The sequence below is a fragment of the Coturnix japonica genome, chromosome 3 (assembly GCF_001577835.2).
Source record: "Coturnix japonica isolate 7356 chromosome 3, Coturnix japonica 2.1, whole genome shotgun sequence".
Lineage (NCBI taxonomy): Eukaryota > Metazoa > Chordata > Aves > Galliformes > Phasianidae > Coturnix > Coturnix japonica.
The window spans coordinates 36,930,039-36,955,653 of NC_029518.1; the positions used below are offsets into that span (position 1 = coordinate 36,930,039).

At 37.5% G+C, this 25,615-nt stretch overlaps 1 protein-coding gene across 1 annotated transcript; it reads right to left on the reverse strand.

Annotated features, from left to right (window-relative positions):
• Positions 1–5,598: 5,598 nt before the first annotated feature.
• ERMARD (ER membrane associated RNA degradation) lies at positions 5,599–21,740 on the reverse strand. The gene is given in 19 exon segments (XM_015857976.2): positions 5,599–6,118; positions 6,778–6,891; positions 8,137–8,346; positions 9,475–9,603; positions 10,397–10,476; positions 11,241–11,324; positions 12,102–12,272; positions 13,072–13,140; positions 13,821–13,850; positions 14,319–14,421; positions 14,893–15,007; positions 15,680–15,816; positions 16,440–16,537; positions 17,329–17,418; positions 18,249–18,350; positions 18,866–19,005; positions 20,094–20,262; positions 21,297–21,333; positions 21,335–21,740. Coding segments are annotated over 19 exon segments (2,229 nt in total). The 5' UTR covers positions 21,526–21,740; the 3' UTR covers positions 5,599–5,958.
• Positions 21,741–25,615: the final 3,875 nt, after the last annotated feature.

The window sequence follows — 25,615 nt, forward strand, 5'->3', positions numbered from 1 at the left end:
CTCACCTTCCCGCCCACGCCTTATATAGGTTTCCCTCACGCCCGGCAGCCAATAGGAGCTCAGAACGCACCTTTCTCTGCCCGCCCTTTTCTCTCCCCGCCCTTTTTTCTTCCCGCCCTTTTCTCTTCCCGCCGTTTTTTTCCTCTCACCTCGCCCTTCCCGCCCTTCACACCTGAAGGGGCCGGGTCGGGGTCATCTGAAGGTCACAGCTGGGGTCAGCTGAAGGTCACAGCCCCTCGCAGGGCGTTGCCGCCCATCTCCTCAGGGCTGAGTCTCTCACAGGTGGTGTCACCTCACAGCCGGGCTCAGCTGGGGATGAGGGATTATTTCTTCACTTTCAGTGTTTCTTTTAACAGTCTTGTAAACATTAGGTGTTTCTACCTGAGTAGTAGCAGTCCACAAGTGCAATTAAATATATATATACACATTTTATTTTATTTTTTTGTGAATTCTGCCATTGATGCCTCACATCTCTGTGCCTACAGGCAAAATCCCATCTGAGCTCCTACATGTTGTTATGGAGAGAAAGGGGTTAAACGATGCCTGATGTGTGGAGGATACATTTTATCTGTAATCTGGAGATGTTTTTGTTTTATGGAGTTGTTTGTGTTCTATCATTTCATTACACACCATGGTTGGAAGTGCTCACCTGGGTGCTGCCCACTGCAGGGAATGTTTGCTAAACATATTTCCCTCTGTGCTTGGCTACGTTCTTTTTCATTGTAACAGTATTATGAACTATGGCTAAGAGGGATACAAAATGACGGATCCATAGGGCAGTAGCAGAGATGACTTTTGGCAGCTGTGAGGAAAAGTTTCTCCTTCAAGGAATCTCTTGCTTGGAAAGCAACACAGGCAAATAGACCAGCACAAAGGGCACCCAGGACCTGAGGGAACCAGCTGTGCTGCAGATGCTGTGTAGCACGACTGTCCAACCTTTCATTTGCTTAGGCCACATTGACTGAGGAGGAATTGTCTTGGGCTGCATATATGTGGGTTGCTCTAAAAGTAATGCCTTCTATTTATTTTCATGGAAATGACAGCAGATTAAACGAGTAACTGTTTAACAGAGTGAGTTCTCAGCTACAAAATGCTGTTTTTCAGCACAGTCATTACCATTAGCTACGTGGGGTTTTTGTTTGTTTGTTTTTCCAGCAATGAACATGAGGCTGCATGCTGTGGCTTGTCAAAATGTGTACCAGCACACATGGCCCATGGTCACTGTCACCACTGCTGAAATGCACTATGCACAGTCCCTCTGTGCTCACATCCATAAGTGTTCAGCAAGCATCCATGAAGGCCAGTGGATGCCATTTTTTCCACACACTGGGATTCAGTGACATTCTTTTGCTTCATACACACTTCTATGTCAGGTGCCATTCTGTCAGACTGCCCCTTTGATGCCCATCTATCACACGGAAACAACACATAGTGGAATACTGGTGGAAGGTTCAGCCTCTGCTGCTGTACCACCAACACTGGCCTTTTGCATCCTGTGACAACATTACCTTTTTAACTCCCAGTGTTATGATGTGAAAAATCAATAACAAATCATAAAACCATGACAAGGGATTAAGATAAAATAGTACACAAGAGGAGCAACAATGGAAACTGTATGGGAAAACACAGCTTGAACCTCTGATTAATCAACTGAGGCAAATGTTGGGTCAGCTGTGGGAGCACAGGTGAGAGTAATTTAGCTGTGCTCCCAGAAGGGGTGGAGCTTGACTCCACCTCCTCTAAGACCTCATTTAAGGGCTGACCACCACTGAGGCAGCATCTCTTGGAGATTGCTCCTTGGTGGAGACTGCTGCAGCTTTCTGGTTGAGGCATCAACAACCTTTGAATATCTACCATCATCTTTGTTAATGTCTTTATATTAGCTACCCTTACAGAAACATACTCGGGTATGTTTGGGGTCTTATTACCTTCACTCAGTTTTAGATGTGGTTTTGCCCTGGAGAAGCCAGAAAGTTTTTCAAGATCAGAATAGTAAGATAACTGAGTTCTAGTCACTTTAGCTTAGCTGTCTAAGGTAATGAAGAAAACCTGTTGACTTTAAAAGATCACTTTGCACACAAGCTGCTGATTAAAGCTACTTTAGAACAGGAGATACTGATTCCACTACATTTGATCTAACTTGAATTTATCCAGATCTTAAAGACCCACTTACATCCTTAATAACAGAAAAATGAGAGAAAACCAGTATGCATTGGCAACATATCATGTAGGAGCAGTTCGTTTATTTTGATTTGTAAACTCTGACACCCATCAGAGCAGGTGAACATCAAACTGATTTTATTATGCTTTTTATACCACAGTGAAGTGATGTGTAAGTACTGTCTGTGAATGAGTTTATGTAAGTCTAAGTAATACAGAGATTTACATGAAGATACATATGCATGTTTAACCACAAAAAGAAAAAGAAGGAGAAAAAAAAAACAAAAAACAAACAAACAAACAAAAAAAACTACCTGGCATATTTTTCTCCAAATTGCATACTTAGTACTACACAAATGATACAAGATTTTCTCCTCTTTAGCAAAGAAACCACATTGTATTTTTATTTATACAATGGAAATCTAATGACTAAATGCTGAAATCTCAGTTCTAAAGGATAAAGTCGTTCATCAGTGGGAAAAGGCAATTATGTACAGAGGTGAAGAATCTCCTGTTGGTTTCATTTTTTAGATTAGTAGCCAATTCATCTTGATCTTTGAAAACCTTTCAAGTCTGAATACTGCCTATAATATACAAGATGTAATTGAAACTCTGTTTGTCTGAGATCAAACCTGGGGGAAATTGCATGAAGTTGAGGGCACTAGTCAATTCAATTTAAAATAACCTTCAGCAAGGCAGCATGTGCTTTGTTTGTTTGTGTGTGTGTTTTTTTCAACCTGCAATCTTCCTACTAATCCAGCTCTTTAATTAAAGGTGGGTGTTATTTTGAACAATCAGATTCATTTTATGAAGAAAAAGAATTTCAAGGAAAGATCTATTGTGACCAGCATAGAAGTATGTGGCACATTTGTCTTGTGCCCAGATTACTTTTTCCTTACCAATAAAGTAGTGGAGTTTCAAAGCTAGACATTTCATCTTGGGGAAAGAAATGTCAGCTAGATTTTGCATCACAAATGCAAGGCAAGTAATTGCAAGAAAATTCCTAACAGGACATCTGCCTTTGTGTGAAGCGTAGGAGTATATCTAACAGCAAACAGACACAGACAGTTTGCAGCTTTGCTGGACCATTTATGTAACTTTCATATGTTATAGAAAGTTAAGAAAAACATTAAATGACAGAGGAAACAATTCTCTAACATTTATGTTCCGCTTTGCAGGACAAAGGACTCTACAAGCTGGAAACCAGTTGTTTCAAGGCCTGTTCCTCCAGGAGGAACAACAATGCCAAGAAAATTATCTTAATGGTTTTTTTCCTCATGTTTGGGTCGACACAATTCTATCCTAGCTACATTTACTGGCAAACTTACTAAACAAACAAGGCTGCCCAAACTCTCCATCTCATGTGCTGGTTGAAAGTGGAAGTTTAATTACACACTCCCTTGTTATGGACTGATCATTATCTCTTTGTATATGGTTTGTGGGGTGCTATTTTTGTGAGAAGAAAAGGGTGAACAGAAGTACATGAAAATAGAGTCTGCAGGTTTTCTGTCTTCTGCCAAGTAATTGTTAGCAATCTATCTAGTGGAGAATCTATTTCTTCATTTTAATTGTTGGGAATTTAGACAATGTGCACCTCTCTGTGGTGAAAAGCAAAAGGAATCAGAAGCAGGCAAAGAAATAATTAACCTTCAAGAAATTTGTGGATGAAAACTACACTGCAGTCAAATTTGCCCAAGCTGAGGCACAGCAATATGGAGTACTATGACTGGAACCTTTATGTGCTCTAGATACACCCTTTATATAGGCCACAAAAATGGCATAAAATGTTCAAACATGATGTTTTTCAAATTCACTTTGGTACTTTGGCTTCACGTTCTCAGTTAAGACTCTGCTTTTGGTTTAACACATCGCCACTGTTCTTAAGAAAAAAAGATTTGAAGCATTGCTGTTTGCTAGCACATCTGCAGAAGCTGTGAAATCATGGGCTATCAGGAAGAGTGCTTTTGATGAGTGATGCCATTTACTGAGAGTTGGGCTGGGAAAGCTCAGTTCCATCTCCACCTCGAGGCACTGTGGCCTGGTACCCTGTCAAGTGCCTGTGAGGAGCCAGCTGTGTAAGGCTGTCCCAAAGCTAGATGAATGCTACATGTGGCACTGGAGGGGAGGGCAGGGGCTATGGCCTGGCAGTGCTTCCTTCCTCAGTTACTTCCTTCAAGAGTTCAAAGCTTTCTGCTTCAGTACGATGCAGAACTTATTGCCAGCTTTTTCCCATGGAGCACAAATGTACCTGAAATAGTACTTCTACCTCTGCTTGGAAGTAGTCTTTTTTTTGTTGATATTGTTTCATTAACTTTCTTCTCAGCTTTGTGTCTTTATCTCTGTGTGCATTCACAATAGTGCATACTTCTGTGAAGTAAAGCAGGGAATGTCCCCACCACTGTCCTTGCATTCCAAATAGGATTTCACCGGTATGTGATGCCTCATGAATTTAATTTCCTAGTGAACTCTCTTTCCAAATATGATATAAAAACACATTTCTTCTTTGCCTTTCATCTTAATACTTCTTCCTTGCTTTGATGTATTATTTACCTCTGTACCTTTATTTTTTTGACACCTGAGATCATATTAGAGTACAGCGCATGAGAAGCAAATAGACAAGCATAGGCATGCACAATATTTAAAACTAGTTATAAATTTTCTGAAAGCAGACAAACAGATAATATCACTTGAAGGTTGAAAATAGTTGAGCCTAAACATTTTGTTTTAAATACCTGGGTTGGAGAAACAGAATTCAGAGAATGTGACAATGTCAGGAGCTATGACATTCTTCAGACAAAAGCAAAATTTGAGGGGGAAGAAAAGGGAAAAACTTTTTTTTTGTTATTTTCTTACTGAACAGTCAGTAATAATGGAGAGAAAAAAAACAAACCAACAAAACCAACTATTTGTAGATCACTGCTTCTGATTCCTCAGAAATACCATAAGTCCAGTGAGAAATCCAGTCACCACTCTTAAACCAGATATCTGGATGTTTCACAGTAAATGGCTCAAATGGCTGGAACTTTGTGTATGCAGAGCAAGACAGGAGGTCTCCTGTGAATCTATTCTTCAGTTGATGCTTTTCTTTGAAATTCTATTCTTTGAGGATTAGAAAGGGGCAGGAACATATTTTGGAAAGAAAATAAAATAAAAACCTAAAGAATCTTGTGTCATTTTTTGTACCACAATAAATTTGCACCCATGAGTAAATATTCATATTTAATCTACATGAAATTAATTCACTAACTAGATTTGTATTGGGAACGAGTAGATGCTTTTAAACAAAATAAATGTGGTGCATGATCTGAGTCTGTTTTGAACTAATAAAAACAATCACAGCTATCAAGAAATACCTATTCACTGTGTCTTAATACGTTGATTTCAATATTTGGTACTGTTTCTAGTGTATTTCAGCAACATTAAAAAGAAAATCTGGAATTTTAAAATGTTTCAGAGTATTTATTCATACTCTTAGATACTTACAATGTAATAAAAAACATTTTTTTTAAAAAATCTTTTTTTTAATAAACCAATCTACAAAACACATTATATACTTAAAGTAGAATGCGCACCACCCTGACTTGGTTCACATTCAATCTTTTTCAGTGAATTTGGCGAACAGCCCATTCCTCAGAAGCCTGAACTCTGCTGTTAACAGTCTTCTGATATAAATAATAACTTTTGCATCCCACATTTTACAATGATTGAGTTTGCTTTTAAACCTTAGACTTGACAAGCATGAGGACTCCAAAGTATAAAAGATATAACAATGTCCAAATAACATTAAAAGTATTTAATTTACGTAGCTGACTGTATTAATGTCAGCTTTCTGTCACTAAATGTCCTTATTTTTAACAAAGCATTATTTGTAAGCTGTATGGTTTCATCCCATTTGTTTCTCTCAGGGCTTGTGTAGGTCACCAGGTTCTCAGTATACTGCAAGACTGACTTCAAAAACCTATAAGAAATAAAAAGAGAAGTAAAACTCATTAAAGGACATTAAAGGAGAAAAGGACCTCAATGCCTGACTTAAAGTTTCTACTTTCTCCAAACTTCCAAACTTCCTTCAGGATGACCTACGCATTAAAGTTCACCCTGCTTTTGGAAAAGAACCACTCCTTCATTCCAACAGCAAGAAGCAATGATTTTCAGAACTGCAATTAAATAATGACATAGAAAGAATGCAGTGATATAATGTGTAATACAATTTTCCGCATACTGCTTCCTTTCCTTTCTCAGTCAAATGTTTCACAATGCAACTTGTTGTTAACTGACACACAAGGAGTACAATTACTTACATATTAAATACAGCTTTTATGCATTAACATTTTTTGAGCATGAGATCGTTTTCTGCTAGTACCAAGGAGGAATCTAATAAGTAAAAATGTGAATAATTGGACCCTACATTTTTAACAAAGTTATTTCAGTCCTTAGCAAACACTGCATGAGATAGCACTGATGACTATAATTATAGAAAGGATGATAATGCACTAAAAGGTATGCTGTTTCTTTTCTTTTTTTGTTTCCACAGAATGTGTATTGCAGATCAGGTCTATTAAATTGGCCATGAAAAGAGTGTATGAAAATTCCTATTTCCACAATGCCTTATATACTCACTTTAGATACTGATGGTAATCAGAAGGATTCTTCTTACAGACCAAGTGGACATTAACAAGTTCCAGAGTAATCAACACTAAGATGAGCCGCAACACTGGAGATAAAAACTTAATGCTAGAAACAGACAAAAGTAAAATAAATGAATTAAAATAAACCCAAATTAATCTGACAACACTAGTACAAATATATATACATATATATATATATTCTCAGATTTCTTTTTTCTTTACCCAGATTTTTTTAAGGTGCTCACAGTGGGAGCAAAGCAGGTCTCTTCTCACTGGTGACAGGATGAGGGAAAATGGCCTCAAGTTGCACCAAGGTAAGTTTAGGTTGGACATTAGGAAACACTTCTTTACAGAAAGGGTAGTTAAACACTGGAATAGGCTCCCCAGGGAGGTGGTTGAGTCCCCATCCCTGGTTGTGTTTAAGAGCCATTTGAATGTGGTGCTCAGGATTTAGTAGAGGGTTGTTAGTTAGGGTACTACGGTTAGGCTGCAATTGGACTTGATGCTCTTTGAGGTTTATTCCAACCTGAGTAATTCTATGATTCTATGATTTTATGATTCTAAAACCATGCTAAACAGTTGAGTATTTGATAGCGAGAAAGAGTGCAAGAAGTCCATCAGCAAAGAACAGATTAAATATCAGAATCATATATGAGACAATAAATTATGAAATCTCAAAACAGGAAAAGTAAACACTTTTAACTAAGACTTCAGAGGAAAACTCACCATCAGCTGTTAATCCAAGGATAATAAAATGGAGATCAACTGAGTTGCAAATATTCTTTGTCCATTTAAACCATGTTTCTTAAATAATATGGTTTAATATTTTGAGGAATATAATCAAGCAAAAAAAATTATTTTCCAGTTTTTGAAGTAAATAAATAAATTGTTTACACTTGTGAATGGGGACAAAAATAATGTAATCCAAAAAAATCTGTCTAGATCTAATGTATCTAAAAGATACTGATCCAGGTATAAGGATAAAGAACAGCAGAACTAGAGGTTGCATTCTGAAATCACTTTATCATTCTGTACTTGGGTAAAACTCAAATGGCATTTTTTATGCTTAAACAGGAAAAGTGAGAAATTAAAAACCTGTAACCTTAAGTGACACTTTCATTTTAAAGCTTAAGGTAAGTAGTGTAGTAATGTTAAAAGCATTCATTGAACCTGTCTCCAAATTGAGATTTTCTGCTGTTTCACTGGGTTGACACTTAACTCTAAGATGATTAACAAGAACACGTGAACACTGTATTTAAAACTTGTATGACAAAACACTGAAAACTAGCAACAGCAGCATGCAACTCTCTCATAAACCCAGCCACAAAGTAAAGAGAAAACATCAGCCGACCTGTTCAACATTCGTAGATAGTTATGCCTCTGGCGAGAACGTAGAGTCTTTTCTGTCCACTGTTGGTATCTCGACTTAATGCTGGCAATAACTTGTTCAGACACTTGATGGCACTGTGTGCTTATTTTACGGAGTACCACTAACACTTCCAGAACAGGTCGAGGAGAATAGAGTGTGCAAACATATCTATCACACAGTTCTAGCAACAGCCTTCAAAACAGAAAGTAACTGTTAGTTTCAATCTTTTGCCAGCTGGGTTTAACATGAGATATATTTCAGATAATCTGTAGCTTGATTTATAATGCTTTAGCTTTAAAAAAAAATCTAAAAACTGATTAGAAGTAAGGATCTCTGTAGGAGCAGTGGCTGTGCTTTCTATTACTTTATGTAACATAATTTATAAACTACTGGTGATGAATATGCTTCCCATTTCAAATTAAAGAAATACTGCCAAAATTAAAAAAAAAAAATGCTTATCCAAAATGATACATCAAACACATCAAATCAGAATGTGTCTGTGGTTTAGGCCTTGTACCATATTTCAATTCACAATGAATTAGCATCACCAAAATAAAACTTATTCAGACAAATGGTTTTAATTAATTGTCACATCAGTGTATGGTCTTTCTTCTAGGCAGAACAAGTAGCAGATTTAACACCTCTTAAAACACTGCTGGTGAGGCCAATGTTTAACCAACTACACACTGCATTATTAATTTTTAAAGCAACCAAATACCTTTCTTCTGTCATTTTCTAATCTGCAAACATAATGTGTCACACATCACTTTAAGCACTCTGCTCTTACAGAAGTGTTTCTTAATCTCCTTCATGCCAAAATTACCTCTGAGACAGCAAAACATTGATGACTAAAAGTGATAAAAGCAGAAAAATTTTAAAACCATGTAACAACAATCAGGCTTCTTTTTAATAAATGAGAACAAACACAGACTGATAGGTAATAAACAGAAGGCATACAATTCATATAAATAAAGCAGCAGTAAATAAAAGCATATAACTAAAGCAATGTGTACCATCCACTTCACACTACCCTGCCCACACCTCCTACACTTGATTAGGTGTTTCATTCCAACAACATAACCATTGATTCACGAGCCTCTTAAGATTGCCACCAGAGTAACAATTAAAAGACAAGCTGTTCCAATCATCATTCCAGATCGGTTATAACTAGGGTTACCAGTGTACCTCTAAAATCTGACCACACAGGTAACATGAAATTTTCTATTTCAGATTGAGAAATGAATAAATAAGGTTTGAGTGTTCTTGTGGTGATCTGCATGTAGAAGCTGGCAGTGGAAACTGGGAAAAGATCAAACTCACCTCTCTGTTGCAACAGTACTCATTGGGTCATCTGAATTACAGCAGTTATGGGGTAAATACTGCTGCCATTGAGAGAGAATTTCAGACATCTTTAAAACTAATATACTAGCTTCAGTATTTCCTTCCAACCTTAAAAAATAAAAGATGAAATTGTGATTTGAGATGACAACACTATGCAGTACTTATTATTTATCTAGGCTGCACAGATCAAAATGCAGATAATGACAGCAGTGAATTCGATATCCACTCACTTTCTGCTATTTTAGTTTTCCCACTATCTATGACTTTATTTCTCCAATTAAAAACAGCCTTTTCTGTTTCAGCAGTCCTCTTTATCACTTTATTCCTCCACTTATTAATTAAAATCCTGAAGCATATTAGGTATATGCCTGACATATTGTATTTTTATCTCTTAGCTCTGTCAGCGTAATTTCTTCCAGTGATAATGTAACTGACATTTTCATTTTCAAATCACATAAGTACGTTATACTCTTTCTTCTTTTTAATATCTCATGTAAAGTCCTCAATTAATTCAGCTACTACTTCCTTGTTCCAGAGAAAGCAATTGTTTTCTGCTTTATATCTGATGATCCCTCTTTTTGTTTTTGTTGTGATGGGCTCAACATCTAGTGTAATTTCCTAAGGCTCCCTCAATATCTCTTCACAAACAGAACAGCTGGTCAGTTTTGTGTTGGTTTCAAAGGACTCCAATGTTCTCTTCCAGATAGCAGTGTTTGTGGTTTTTCAGTATCTTTTGGCTATAGATATGTATAGCAAAGTTTAAGTTGAAAAGAAAAATGAAGGGGTCTTCACACAACCCCTTTGGTGTCTAATATCTTACTAGTAAGGAATCTGATGAGACTCTTAATCTCTTGTTTGTATGTTTTTGACAAGTATCTTTTTGAAAACAGCATACACATACCCCTTAACTGTTTGAATATATTCCTCAGACACTGTTGGTAATTCATGCCATAAGCAGATGCTCTTCATACATTCTAGCACCTAAAAATCAAGAACATGTTATGAAAAATTTTAAGCAAAATACAGCCTCAGACAAACAGGACAACATATTATAGTTTTCTTAATGGCTATTTTAGGAAAACTAACAACAACAAAACAGACTGCAATACTTGGTAAATTACTTGTTTGTTAGTTATAATTTGTATGCCAGCACAAATTATTAAGGTTTATCTTAGGGCAAAATACCTTGATGCTACAATATCACGTGAAGAAACTAATTTACTATTTTTCCTCCCTTCCTTTGATATTAAAAAAAAAGCCTTTGTAAGATACAATTCAAAAGCTGTCTAAAATGAGTAGTTTACTGCAAACCCAAATCAATAAAGAATTGTCTTCAAACAGTTCATAAACTAATTGTCTGAGAAATACCGTGGCACTGAAAAGCAGATTTTGCTACACTGAGAGAATTTCAAATAATTGGCTTTCAAATAACAAGAACACTATTTATGGTAGCCCAATCCAAGATCTAAACACTACTTAATCCTTGTCAGGTGCAAGAAGATTAAGAAATCCATAAAGCAGTAAACATTCAGGTAAAAATAAAGTTATCTGGTGATTTGAGCAGGAACAGTATATGCTGTATGACCAACAGTGTGCTTAATTAACTCTCAAAGCCTAAAAATTCATTAGGGGAAGTTAAAAAAAAAAACAACTTAGCTGAAATCCTAATTTTTTAGGACCATCCAAGTTTGAAAACTAAGGCTATTTTTAAGGATCCATAAATGCTTTCAGTTGCAAGGACTTACCTGTTTCTTGAGTCTGGAAATGGGATGAAATCGAGAACGGTAGCAACTTGCACAGTTCATCAGCGGCTTTATGATCAGGTGTTCCTGATTACAAAATACAAGTTCTTTAAACTGCCCTAACTGTGAGCAGACCTAGACTTATCCTTAACTGTATTCAAGCCAACTACACTACTCAAGTCAGACTTCCAAATTTCTGAGAGACTAATGCAGTAATCATCAGTTTAAAGCTTAATTTCTCTGACATTTTCCATATAGAAATGCTGGCAGAAGCTGAGTTAACTAATTACGTACTCTCTTAATGCATCAGCATGAAAAATCATCTTTATAAACTAAAAGAGTTTCAACCAATAAATGGAAGATTTATCTCAAAGGTTGCTTAACCAGATTAAAAGTAATGGCAAATATGAACAGGAAATTTGGGGGAGCAAAAATAATAGTACTAATGTTACAAAGTACATACTGCTAGACAAAAAGTATATGCAGTAAGGAGAGTTAACAAATCACATCTCCATTTCTAAGCTACTTCCATTATTTATAGTAGGTCAGAGAGAAAGAGTTTCTCAAATATTACATATCCCCCTGGGCAGGCTATGGTTGTTTTATATAATAGATCAACTACCTGAATAAGGATTAGTTAAGCAAACAGATTAAGATACAGTAAGAAAGGATCATAATTCGGAAAACTTTCTGTACTTGTTTCTCTACAATCCTAAAAAACATACTTGCACAGTTTTTGACTTAGAGGAATATTTCATTTCCATGGAAAGCTGCTGTCAAGAAAGACATAGTCATAAAGCTCTCTAAAAATCACATCTGTCATCCAACTGAAGATTCTTCTGACAGCATAATATTGAACCCCACCTTAAAAGCGACCGTGTCTTCATCTGAGAACCTGCAGAGTAGTGTAATTGCAAACGCCAACAACTGATTGGCTATTTCTCTGGGAAATGCTTTTAGATTGATCTCTCCGTGGCTTAAATGGTCTCTTATGCGTGGACCCTCCTGGTGGTTCAAGAAATCCCAAAGAAATTCCTGTGGAGATATACACCAATAGAGGTAAGCATATACAGTGTCTTCTAAAAGTTAAAAAATGCATTTGTGTCTATAAGAAAAGGGGCCTTTAGACAGAGAAAAAAAAAACACAAACTATGCTCATAAAAAAATAAAAAGGCAGCTAGTGCACTGTGCTAGCTTCTCAAGAACCTTAAAACTGACATACAAGCTATTCCATAAAGGGTAACAACAGATTTTCTCTGATTTTATGTCCCAAGTCCTCCACAGCCTCGCTGCCTCTGACTCCCAGTGCAATAAAATCATATTCTTTTTTACAGTCTCAAGAGACCTCTAAATTTAATACCTCTATTTTTCATGTTGACTCTCTGTTCGGGTGGCAATATGCAGGGTGTGCTCTGACAAGCTTGCAGCTATACAGTTGTATGATCTGCCCACCTAGTATATGCCCCAGAAATAATTGGAAAACTGTTTAGCTTTCCTCATACGAGGCATCTGTTTTTCTTCCACTCTCCTCTGCTAATCTTAGAAGTCTGCCACAGACAACTCCTAGACCTGAACATTTCTGATAGAAAGACTGTTAGATTCTAACCAAACGTAGCATGTTAGGTGCTACTTTGTATCCTTCACAATGAAACAGCAACATGTTTCTGAAACTACACTACTGGAGATAAGCAACAAGAGATAAAAAAATACATGATCATAAATATGCTGCTAAATGCCAGAAAAACAAAAACCAAACCAACCAAACAAAAAAAGCCAAACAAATGAAAAACACAAACAAAATAACAACAACAGAAAGAACTGTCAAAACACTTGCCATAGCAGGTTCTTCAAGAACTGAAGGAAGTTGATTGATTTCTTCATTAGCCAAATGTTTTGTTAGCATCTAGAAAAAGTCATTTGAATAGAAAAACACTAAGTAATGAGCTTTTTTAATACGTAATAATTAGTTCAGCTGCTTCAGAGTCAAGGTGCCTATTTGTTACTGACAGACTGAGATAATTCAACCAGAGCTGTAAGACTGAGGATTTCTGCTTGCAGGGTTAATTTGTATTTAATTTGAATAACTGAGTCTACCAAAAATTGCAAAACAATTGTTTCTTTGAGACGAAGAAATATAAAATAAAAACATATAAAATAAGTCATAAAAACATTTAAAAGAATTTGCCCAGGGAGAGATTGTAGATTTCCCATCCCTGGAGGTGTTGAAGGCCAGGTTGGATGGGGCCTTGGGCAGCCTGGTCTAGTATTAGATAAGGAGGTTGGAAGCCCTGCGTGTGGTGGGCAGGGCTGGAGCTTGATGACCCTCCTTGAGGCTCCTTCCAACCCAAGTCATTCTGTGATTCTGTGAAATTAAATTCTGTTCATTATAATTTGTTTGCTCTTGTTCTGTTCTGAAGGATGCCACATTTAAAGTATATTTACTTCCCATCATTTTCTACTTGGAAAAATTTATAATTAATCCTTTACCCAATGCAACTAGTAAGCATGTTCTGATCACTGCTAATGATGTAAAAGTTTAAATGCTGACACTGCTATGAATTTAAAAAATAAAATCACAAATACCTCATCAAAAGTGGTGTAGAAAGCAGAAGACTGGAACAAAAAACAATAAGCATTGTTTAATTACCAACAGAAAACAATTATATGGGCATATAAGTGAATAAATCTAAGTTCAGATACATGAGATACCAGAAGTATATGAATAGCAAATAAACCCTTACAAAATAAAAAAGAGAACATTAGATTTTTTTTTACTAGTTTTTTTTTTTTTTTTTTTTTAAATAAATGGAACATGATCGACTTTCCTCTCTCAAGTACCATTCCAGAACACTAACCTTCAAGTACTTTTTCAGGCCACTTTTACTGGCAGGCATCTTTTTTCCTTACTTTTTAGTTAAAACAAAGAAAATGTCATTCATCAAAATGTACTAGAAATTTGTAAATGATGCTCTACTAATTCTCAGATTTTGGGGGAAGGAAATCTAAATTTAGACACCATGCTACCAGAATAACTACTGTGCATGTATTGCTAGCACTAACTGATTTTAGACAGAAACTTACCTCAGCTGTTAGCAATCTATTTGGACATTTGTTAGTTGTAGTGAAGAGCAATCTAAGTCCAGCTTCCAACTGAGGAAGTAAGAGAATCACACAGTCAGCATACCTGCAAAAATAACAGAGAAACTGTTTCTTTTCCCTCACTTAAAATACAATCCAAATGGAAATTTGAGATCCAGGTCAAACAACTGAGACCAAAATTCCTCGGAAATAAGACCATATGAAAACTAAACGACTTTCCGTGCCCAGCAGAAGCTGACCACCTAATTCAAATTAGCTCAAGCATATAACACTAACTTACAAAAACATGAATGGAGAAGGAAGATGAAAAAAAAAAAAATTAAAAAGAAAACAAAACAAAAACCCCAAAAACAAAACCCACAGCATTCTGATACATGAAGAGCTGTTTCCCTTTGCTCTGTAAAGCTCTCCTTCTCAGCTACGTCTCCTGCAGATTCAACAAAAATCTTTGGAATCTACAAATGCTGCTGGCTAGTATTCTATAATTCATGAATGTCTACAAATAAAAATGCAGAACAAGACAAAAAATAGGAGAAAAAAGAATATGAACGATTACCTACTCTGCTTGAAAGCTGTTAAAGCAGCCATCCAAAAGGGTAGCATTGTCCTTAGTACAAAGTTAGACATTTGCAGTAGCTCTTCCGCTACAGAAAGTGTTTCGTGATTAAGATCTGCAAGTTAGCAAAACAGCATCAATAATTTACACACAATCTACAGTTTTCTAATTAGTTCTTAATATTTCATTGAAAAGATAAGATTACTTCAGCATTTATAAAGGGGGACTTAAGCTAATCAATTCATTCCAAATACAGCAGTAATGGTGATAAATTTAAGATCAGAAACTGAGTTTATAAGATTGCATTTCTATTGATAATGTGAAAATGACACAGTAAACACAGTTAAAAAGTCATGGGTGCTTTTTTCTGAGACTAAGCTAGATGGGACCCTTGCAGCTAGAATCCACTGATTCTGGAAAGAATTAAAGATTTTCATAAAGAAAAACTAGATTACTATTAGAGGAAGTGAATCCTCATCATCAAATCATTGGAACTGATATATACCCGAAGTCTTTCATAAGCTGTACTACTAACACATTTCAGTGTGTTAAATTTATTTTAGAATTCAGTATTTTTGTTTTGCTAATCAGTACAACAGTCTATATATTAAAATGCTGTCTAAGTTGTCTACAAGCACAACTGATTCATCTAAAGGCATTATATACAAGTATCTTACCTAAAAGATTCAGTCACCTAACTCTGGAAAGCACATTATTTTCAATACTTGTAAATAATGAAACAATAAAGAATGTAGTAATAAGTAATGACTAAAGGTTAAATACTTGCCTGGAAAGGCATCAAGATCCTCTAATCTAATGAAGGTCACATAAGGTCGATGTACTAAAACACATTTAGTTTGCAGAAGGTATGTCTGTAACAGCTGACCCAATCCTGCAGTTAAAAAAAGCAGCATAGCACAATATCTAGGGAGAATATTATAATGTATTAGAAAAGCTGATACAACAAAATCTTTTGCAAATAATCCACATTTCTGAGTTAGGGACAAAGTTTTTTTTTGCTCTTTCAAACAAGATCCAGTACCTATTTAAACCATCCCTCTTGGCTAAGGGAGCTCAGTGATTAATTACATTTTACAGGCATGACTAAACAATGTAGAATTAGGAGAAAAAAAACCATCAGTACATTCTCCTTGGCTGCTGCTGCTCCTCTTCCTTTCCTATTCTTCTACCTTTTGTTTTCATTTATTCCTGACTGCTCAGACCTTAATTTTCTTCATTTTTCCTGACAGAAAAACACACTGTTCCTAAAACTGATCAGTTTCATAATGGCCGAGGTACTCTATGGAAATTTAGTTCCAAAAGAAGCAGTAGCAGCAGCAGGACAAAAATGGAGAAAATTGTCATGCCACTACCAAAGGTGTTAGAGAATTATTATTATTATTATTATTATTATTATTATTATTATTATTATTATTATTATTATTATTATTATTTCTTTCTGTAAGAGTAGTAAGTTTTATTAATTGATTCTCAAGCACTGTTAGTCTGATTGGATGAGAAAATAAGATTTTTTTTCAAGAACTTACTTTGCAGGAATTTCTTGTGGGGATGCAAACCCATGCCACAAAATGTTACGAAGATTCAGACCATACGGCGACCCAATGAATATCCTCAGTACATCCATCTAATTAATAAACAAAGTGATTACTACATGAAGAAATTTATTATTTATTACTCTGTGTCTTTCCCTGACAGGAAATTGGAGAAGTTATTGAGAAACTATAACGTCTGCTGTCAAGACAACTGGTCACAGCTTGTCGTAGTAACTGCACCTCATTATTTGTAATTCCCAGTACTCTCTGAGAGGAAATGTTAACATTACACGTACATGTTGTAGAATACAATACAGAAAGAACAGAACTGCTAAACATCTTAAACAGTTATGACAGGAAAACAAATTAAATCAAGTTTAGCTTTTACTTATCATACTACACATCCACAGTAATTTAATATGAATTAACACAAAAAAAGAAGATTTTGCATTCAAAGCTGCATTCTCAGTGTTCCACTGGGAAAAAGGAAACTGTTTTTAATAGTAAGAATATTATAAAACATTTTACTACAGTGGTAATGAAAGGGAACAAATATTACAAGAAACTGCCACTGCGAGACTTATGATCTCAAGTTGTGCAACTCAAAAAGAGGTGGACAACACTGTAGCTTGTTTATTCCCTTGTTAGATATGTGGGTTTTTCACATAGAAAAGCAATTAAAAGAATTACGGGCTACCCTTTAAAATTATTTCAGTTTACAATTATAATATTCACTATTCACATGTATGTAAACAAAAGTTTCCCCAGTGTATTACACAAGAAAGAAACTCTTCTTTAGCACAAGCAAAGACTACGAGTGGAAACCAGGCAAAAAAGAAAATCAGATCTATATTTGTTATTTATTTCAAAACTGTGCACTTACCACAACTTGTCCAAAAACAACTGCAAGCTGCTCAGAAGCAAGCAGATCTCTTAGGAGGAAGGGACAATCTTTACCAACCAGTAAATATACCTATTAAAAAAGATAATAAGTAAAAGTGATTATAACATAAATAATTCCGTACGTTTCTTTGTATTTCAAGCATAGTCCTTGACTAATTTCATCCAGTAAGCATCTTCATTGCTGTAAGAACAGTAATCAGACATAACCTACCAACTGAGAATGTCTTTCAATTCTAAACTTCCACGGTAAATTAAAATCTATGGACTGCATCAGGAAAGAATGCATATCCTATGCACTCAGTTATGATTTTCACAGTGTCTACAAACACCTTCTTCTCCAAGAAAAAAAAATAATGAAATAAAATTGAAAAAAAAAAAGCAAGAAAGCAAGCATAACACCATATAGTTAAGGGAATTTTTAACTGCTTCAAAATTCACCACCCCTTCAGACTTCGGAAAATTGTATTTCTAGGTGTGAATCTTTTGTCTACTGCCCTTTCCTCATAAATACTTAACAACCAGTTAGTCTGTCTCATCTATGGGCAACATATGCTGACAGGAAAGCAAACTGGGGAGAGGCAGGGAGGATGTGATTTCCCCAAGAACAATAAAACAACAGGTGCTCCATTCTCCCCAGCCTGCATGCTCCCCCTTAACAGTGGAGGCACCTAGGGGGTTATGGAGTGAAACAGAAAAAGGAACTGATAGTTGAAAAATAAAAATGAGAGTGTGGAAAAAAAAGGAGGAAAAGACCAGTTTATCAGTCCAGCTTCCTATTAGGTCTTAAATATCTTTACTCACATAACACGCAATACTGTCACTTTTTCAGTGTGCAATTAAATCTAAGAGCTTATTCTCATAAGACCAAACCTGCAATTGAATCCTCATGGTGGCACTTACATCACCCAAAGCTCTCTCCAAGCACGATGTTAGCTTCATTAAGCCAAGAGCAACTTCTGTAGATTGGGCGCATTGTAGAACATCAAAAACTTCAAGAAATAACTGTGTGGTTTTGGAGAGAAGAGGAAGAGTGTTGAATTACATATTCAGAAAGAGAAATCAAAATCACACAAAAAATGTGATTCAAATATTCATCTGTGATAGTCATTATGCAAATACAGAAAGAAAACCATGCCAAGGTGATCAAACTGTGGATGACTGAAGGGTTACTGTCCAGCTCTTATGTTTTTAGTCAAAACTTATCTAGTACCACACATTTATAAAAACTGTCAGTGACTTTGCAAATAAAATTTGATATTAAGCACAGACCATTAGATTTTACAGAAAATGATCCTACCATCTTTAGTTAGAACAGGCCCTATATATATAAATATATATTATATATATGTATATAATTACTGAGTCAGGAAAGTTAGAAGGGACTATATATCGAAAAAGGACAATTAGTCATGAAGTCTAAGCATTTTGATTCATGGATCTCTTTTGTGTTTTCTTATGAAAAACCTCCACAAAGAATTCATGTGTAAAAATACAGTTGTCAACAGATATTTCCATACCTCTGTGTAGTTTGTCCAGTGGAACCATGATGCATACTGAACTACAAATTTCTCCTTGGTTAGAGATTTGAAGTGCAAATTAACAGATTCACAAACAGGTCCAAGTGATCGTATGCTTTTGATATAATCCACACTTTGATCTTGAATTGAAAAACAGGATGTGGTTAGAACCAAACTATACTTTAAAAGTCATAACAAGTAAAACCTCCTAAAGCCTGTATACATATTTAGCTCAAACATTTTTTTCCCTATAAGTTCAGCACAACCAATAAACTACAATTTACTGTCCAAAAAAACGCACAAATGAACTACAGAGAAGTGCACTGTGAAACCAGATTCAAGTGCCTTCTCCAAAAGAAAAGCAAGAAAATATGGAATTGAAGTTCTATTTGTGTTCTATTATAATACATCTAATTACATTCAATTTTTGTTGAAAGTGGAAGAATCCACTAGTAAAAGAGTACAGCAATTCCACAAAACCAAGCTGGAAGCCACTGCAAGATTTGAGGGCTTAATCAAATAGCACTACTTACACCCTTTAAAGAATGCAGAGGGATGTGGTACCCTATAGAGTGGTATAACTGCTTCTCTTTGGTGGCAAATTTCTCCTGACTGATGGGAAAATATTGCTCAAGCCAAAAGTATCTATCATTTTGACCATTTCTGCAAATTAATAAAAGCTTGCAGTTTGGCGAATGAACAATCTGCCAGTTCATCAGAACACAAATATTTTGTTCTTCTTGAAAAAGCATAATTATAAACTGTTCAATATACAAAAGGGAGAACAAATAATACTACTGTATAAGCAAAAGTTGGAGAAAAGGAAACAAAAACCACAGTAGCCCTGCTGATGACTCCCAGGTGTTTCAAATTTACTGTAAAAGACATATAAAGAACACAGAAGGAAATAAGTATGAGTCAAGAGAGTGGTAAAACTCCTTATGTACAGGTAAAAGGAGCAGGGAACCCAGAATGGGGAAGCAAGGATGGAGCTATCTGTGTAGCATTACTTGAAGATTACTTACTTGAAGATTACTTGAATCTTAGGAATCAGCTATAAGCAAATACCAAAAATGGATATAACATTTAAAGCTCTCTGTAGATAATTCATGTACATTCTAGCAGTGAAGCTAATGCTATACTAAAATAAAATAACTAAGTTCTCAGTACTATGTACATTAGTGAAACTCTGCATCAGCTTTAAACATATTACCAGAAGAACACCAACCTGATTCAAGGTAACACACATGCTCTGTAATAGCTTGCCAACATACTTCTCCATTTTCAGACACAATATTATTAATATCATAGACGTCTTTTTTCTCAAATCCAAGTTTGCAAATCACGTAATGCACAGCTGGAGAAAGACAAGTAGTGACCAAGTCTGATGAAGCCATCTGAAAAGTGAAGGACAGAATTGCTTTTATTTGTGTAATTTCAGTATATTTCTGATGCATTATGTCTACCGAACTAATCACAAGGAAGAAATTCTTTACTCAGAGAGTTGTGAGGCACTGGCACAGGCTGCTCAGAGGCTGTGCATGCCCCATCCCTGGAGGTGTTCAAGGCCAGGTTGGATGGATCCTGGGCAGCCTGAGCTGCTCATGTGGGTTGGAACTTAAAGCATTCTGTATACAAGGGCTGCTTTGAAACAATGCCTCCTATTTTGCTGGCTCTTGACATCAGAAATGGATGTTGGTTGTACTGCAGTACAGGTTGAACCTTCCCACCAATATTCCATTACATTGCCATGAGACAGAAGGCAGCAGGGGGCAGCCTGACCAAATGGCATCTGACGTGGAAGCACATATAAAGAAAGGAGATGGAACTGAATTCCTCCATACAGGAAAAAAAAAATGGGAATCACTGACATTCAATTGACACTTGCTGAACGCTTATGGAGACCAAACAGGATATGGGGCAGCGGGTGGTATGTTTCAGCACTGGTGACAGCAACATGATAAGATAAGCCATGTCCTGGACAGCCATGCACATCTGCCACACCACAAAATGAAGCATGTCGATCAGCTCATCCATGCTAACTGGCTACTGGTGGTGATTATATTGAAACATAGCGCTTTGAAACTGTGAATGTGTTCAGTCAAACAATGTTATTGTGCTCTCTGTATCTGCTGTAGTTTTCATACAATAAATAGGAAGCATTAATTCTTGAGCAAACTACACAGTCTGAAGATCATGGTGTGTATGTAAGTTCTGCACACCCTCAGCTGCACTCAGGTGCCATCGGGAGCACCGGGCCTGCAATTAACCCAAGATGGCCGCAAAGCATTGTTCCACAAACACTCCACTCGGTCCTTCGCTCCGGGTTTCACCTCCAGAGCACCACGGGAACAACTGCAACAGATCACAAGGGACGAGGCCGCGGAGAGCTCGCACCCCCCCCCACCCCGGCGGCCGTCCCGGCCATTACCTCCGCTGCTGCCGGGCCGTCCCGCTGTACGTCACGGGGCGCTGCTGGAGCACAGCGTCACACCGGCTGCACGCGAGCGTGGCCGCTGCTCCCGGCGTTGGGAGCGGGGCAGAGGCAGCTCCGCCCAGCCGCCCCCTCCTTGTGGAAAGCGGCGCCGCCGACCCGCAACCATGGAGGACTCTTCCAAGTCGGCCGCCACCGGCAGGACAGGAAGGCGACGAACGAGCATGTGGGTGAGGAGCAACGTGAACGGCCGCGCCGGGATGACGGGTGTGAGGGAGGCGTGGCGGTCATCGCGGCCGCGCCCCGAGAGGGGCGGTGATGGCCGGTGGCTGCTCTGTGGGTGAGGGACGAGGGTGCCCTCAGCTCGTTTGTGTAACCTAAAAGTAACTCTTGTTAGAGCTACCCTTGCCCCTGTGACCCAGAAGGCCAACGGGATCTCCCTCTTTTAAGAGGACCTGTAATGAGTAGGTAAAGGCTATAACCTTCAGAGTTTTGACTTTCAGATTATGAGAGTCTATGGCCTCAGTGGTAGCTTGCCTAGTTACAGAATCACACAGAATCACAGAATGACCCGGGTTGGAAGGGACCTCAAGGATCATGTAGTTCCAACCCCCCTGCCTGGCAGGGCCACCAAACATACACCTTTACTAGATCAGGTTGCCCAGGGCCCCGTCCAACCTGGTCTTGAACACCTCCAAGGACGGGGCATCCACAACCTCCCTGGGCAGCCTGTTCCAGGGCCTAACCACTCTCCTAGTGAAGAGTTACATCTTTGTGCAGTATCGGTGCTATTCAGGGCTCAAATTGTTGGCACAAATCTTCTTCTCTAGAGATATTAAAGACCTTTCTGTAAGTTTTTCTGTTCAACATACTGCAGGGAACCTGCTTAATCAGCGGAGTTGGATATTGTGACCCCTTGAGATCCCTTCTAACCCCTACAGCACTGTGATGTGATATCAACAAACACTTGCAGACAGTTTGCATAAGGGCTACCATCATCATAGACAGCTCTTAGGAAAATTAATGTTAAGGAAACAGGAGATATAGGTGTAGGTAATGTCTCTCGTGTCAACATGGGTAATGTTTAAGTGATATCATATGAACCATTTTGTTTCCCTTATTTTCAGACTCCTCTGGCTAAAATGCTTGTGAGCCTCTAAGTAACATGTCTTATCAAGAAAATTGCACTAGATTTTTGTGTTACCATAAGTGTGTTCTATTTTTTCTGTCCCTTTTAGCATGAGCCTTTCACCATGATTTTATATCCTCTTTGTGCTCTCTCCCTAGAGGTAGCTGATGATTTTCTCTGGTTTAAGTTCTCTCTAGTCAGAAAGTAGAGCAAGGGACTGAAGAATTGGAGAAACTGAGAAGTGGATACAAGGTAGCTGGTATGGATGACCTCTGTTTGTCGCTTCTGTTGCAGTCTCACTGGTTCTGTGAGCTTTTGTCTTCTCTTATTTAATGGTTCTGCTTTAAGCCAACCATTGTTATTTTCCTACACGCTCCTAGGCTGTTCTGTTGTTGTTGTTCCTGTTATCTACTACCACAAGATATTTTTTAGAAGCCATTAAACACTTGGTCATTGATATGTATCATTGATATATATCAACCAAACTGGTGAGGGGTCTGGAGCACAAGTCTTATGAGGAGCTGCTCAGGGAGCTGGGATTGTTCAGTCTGGAGAAGAGGAGGCACAGGGGAGACCTCATTGCACTCTACAACTTCTGAAGGGAGGTTGAGATGAGGAGGGGCTTGGCCTCTTCTCCCAGGCAACAAACAGGACCCAAGGAAATGGCCACAAGTTGTATCAGATGAGGTTTAGACTGGACATAAGAAGGAATTTTTTCTCTCAGAGAGTGGTCAGGCACTGGAATGGCTGCCCAGGGAGGTGGTGGAGTCACCATCACTGGCAGTGTTCAAGAAGCATCTGGATAGGGAGCTAGGAGATATGGTTTAGGGGTTTTCTGTATCTATGGTAAAGGGAGGACAGTTGGACTAGATGATCTTATTGGTCCTTTCCAACCTTGTGATTTTATGATTCTATATGTAATGCAGATTATTATTATTTTTTTCTTATTTTGCACAGGTGAAAGGAAAGATCTTAGGTACTATGAAAGAAGAGTATTCAAAAACTCGTGGAAAAATAAAATATCTTAATACTTACAGACTGGAGCCATTCAATAAATTTCAGGATCAGTTAGTAAGAAGCAAAGCTCAAGCAATACTAACGGTACAGTATTTTTTGGTGAACTGTCTATTTCTTGGCAATGGTAACTTATCTTGCAGTGATTATACAAATGGAACAGTGGAAGTTGCTTAAGTATATGCATAAGGCTTAGCAGGCATTCGGGTTTGACACACATGTAGTATAAATGTGCTCTGTTCTGCAAGGTGCAAAAGGCCTTCTGCAACATAGCCACAAAGCACGTGCTGTTAACATCAAGCTGAAGCTTCTTACGCTCCTTCTCACTTCTTAACTGGAGTGAGCTACAGTACAGTTCAAAGTAGCCCGATCTCCAAAATATCCAGATATTCAACTTGTGAAGCTTCAATTATTTCTATTAATATCACATGAATTGCAGAAAATATACCTGGTGTCCTCAACAGTCTGACCGCTGTGTATAAAAGTTAGGCAGAAAAGAATGGGAACATTCCATTAAGTCAAAATGTAGCTGTTAGTGATACCTTGAAAAGATACAACCAACTCTTGTAATTCTAAAGATGTGCCTTCAACTGGTATTTTTCATACTCTCTTCCAGTGAAAAGTGACCAAATGTTGGAGATTAATAATACATCCCTGTTCATTGAATGGAGAATGGTTGGACAACTTTAATTGTCGCTTTCAAAAACTAGATAAAACATTTTTAATAGTAAAAATAATACAGTCTTCCCTGTTTGAGTTATACTTTACAGTTTGTTCTGCTCATCAGTTCTTTTAAAGAAAACACCTGTAAAAATGTCTTGTGAAGGACTCCCAGGATGAGAACTAAGATCTTTCAATATTGTTTTTGACAGAATAAACTTCAAGAGACCAAATATGATGCAGGCTCTAGTCCATCCTTGTGTACTTCTCTCTCAGAAGAAATACTGAAGGCTACAAAGGAAATGGGCTTTGACCGTTATAAGTATGTGGTAACAGTGCTAATTGCGGAGAAGGCAGGTCAATCAATAAATGTGAGCAAACAAATTATTTATAAGAATATATATATATCAGAATTTTACAGTCGTACAATCTCTTCTTGGTGTTCTTCCATATTCACCAAAGTAATGAGAGGTGATCTTGGAGCTATTAGGTTCCTTACTTGTTTGGAGGTGGATTTTTTTACACTTAATTTCTTTATTATTATTATTATTTATTATTTTCTTTTACTGAGTCCAGTAACAGTGGTAAGCAGCCCATGCATTTCTGTCAACCAGTTGTTTTCACTCTGTGCTATGCCAGTATAACTGCGTGAGGGCAGTGAATATTTGTCTTTTTCCAATGACCATTGATTTCCAGTTTGGTCACTGCATGTCAGTGTAAAATGCAGTGCAGTTGTAGCATGGGCTGATGTGGAAAGGGAGTGAGAGGGAACTGTTTGAACATGTAGCTGCCTCCAAATGGATGCTCCTGGGACCACAACTTGACAAGAGTGATGTGGTACGTGCAAAGCAAAAGCATTACAGACTGCAGTTTTCATGTGTAAATTTGCAGTGCTGGCTTTGGCATTCAATGCTCTCTCTGGTCTCTTTCTGAATGCTAAAGAGCACTCAACACAGGAGTGTTGAGCATCACCTCTTAAAACCATGTGTCTTTCTAAGGTGACATCATACCTTGTTTTTAATGTACTGTGTGAAATAATATTTGAAGGGATGCTGCCTTCAGTCTGTGCAAGGCTTTCCTCTACCCACACTGTCAGTGCTGTGTCACAGTACGCTGCTTCTAAATCTGTGCTGTGTGGGTGTGGAGCTGTAGGATGGGATGGTCTACTCAAATGCTCCAATGAAGAATTTGCTTATTTCAGCAGTCAAACTTCACACATTTCAGATATGAAAAGAATTCTACTTGAAAAAGTCAAGAGTTCAGAATAGCTGCAAGTATGCTTGAGTAATATGCTGGAGATGGAGAGGAGCAGCTACTTCTTAGCTCAATTTATTGCCAACACTGCTGTCCCTTGATTTTATATTACAGCATGCTAAAGTGCTGACAAATGAACGTGAAAGAGAAGTGAGTTTTTGGTGTAGACACATTTGGGTCTGTTGTGGCGGGACATTTAATGTGAAGGAAGAATATGCGCTTTAGTATCAAACAGCACTCGCTCATTTTCACTGCCATT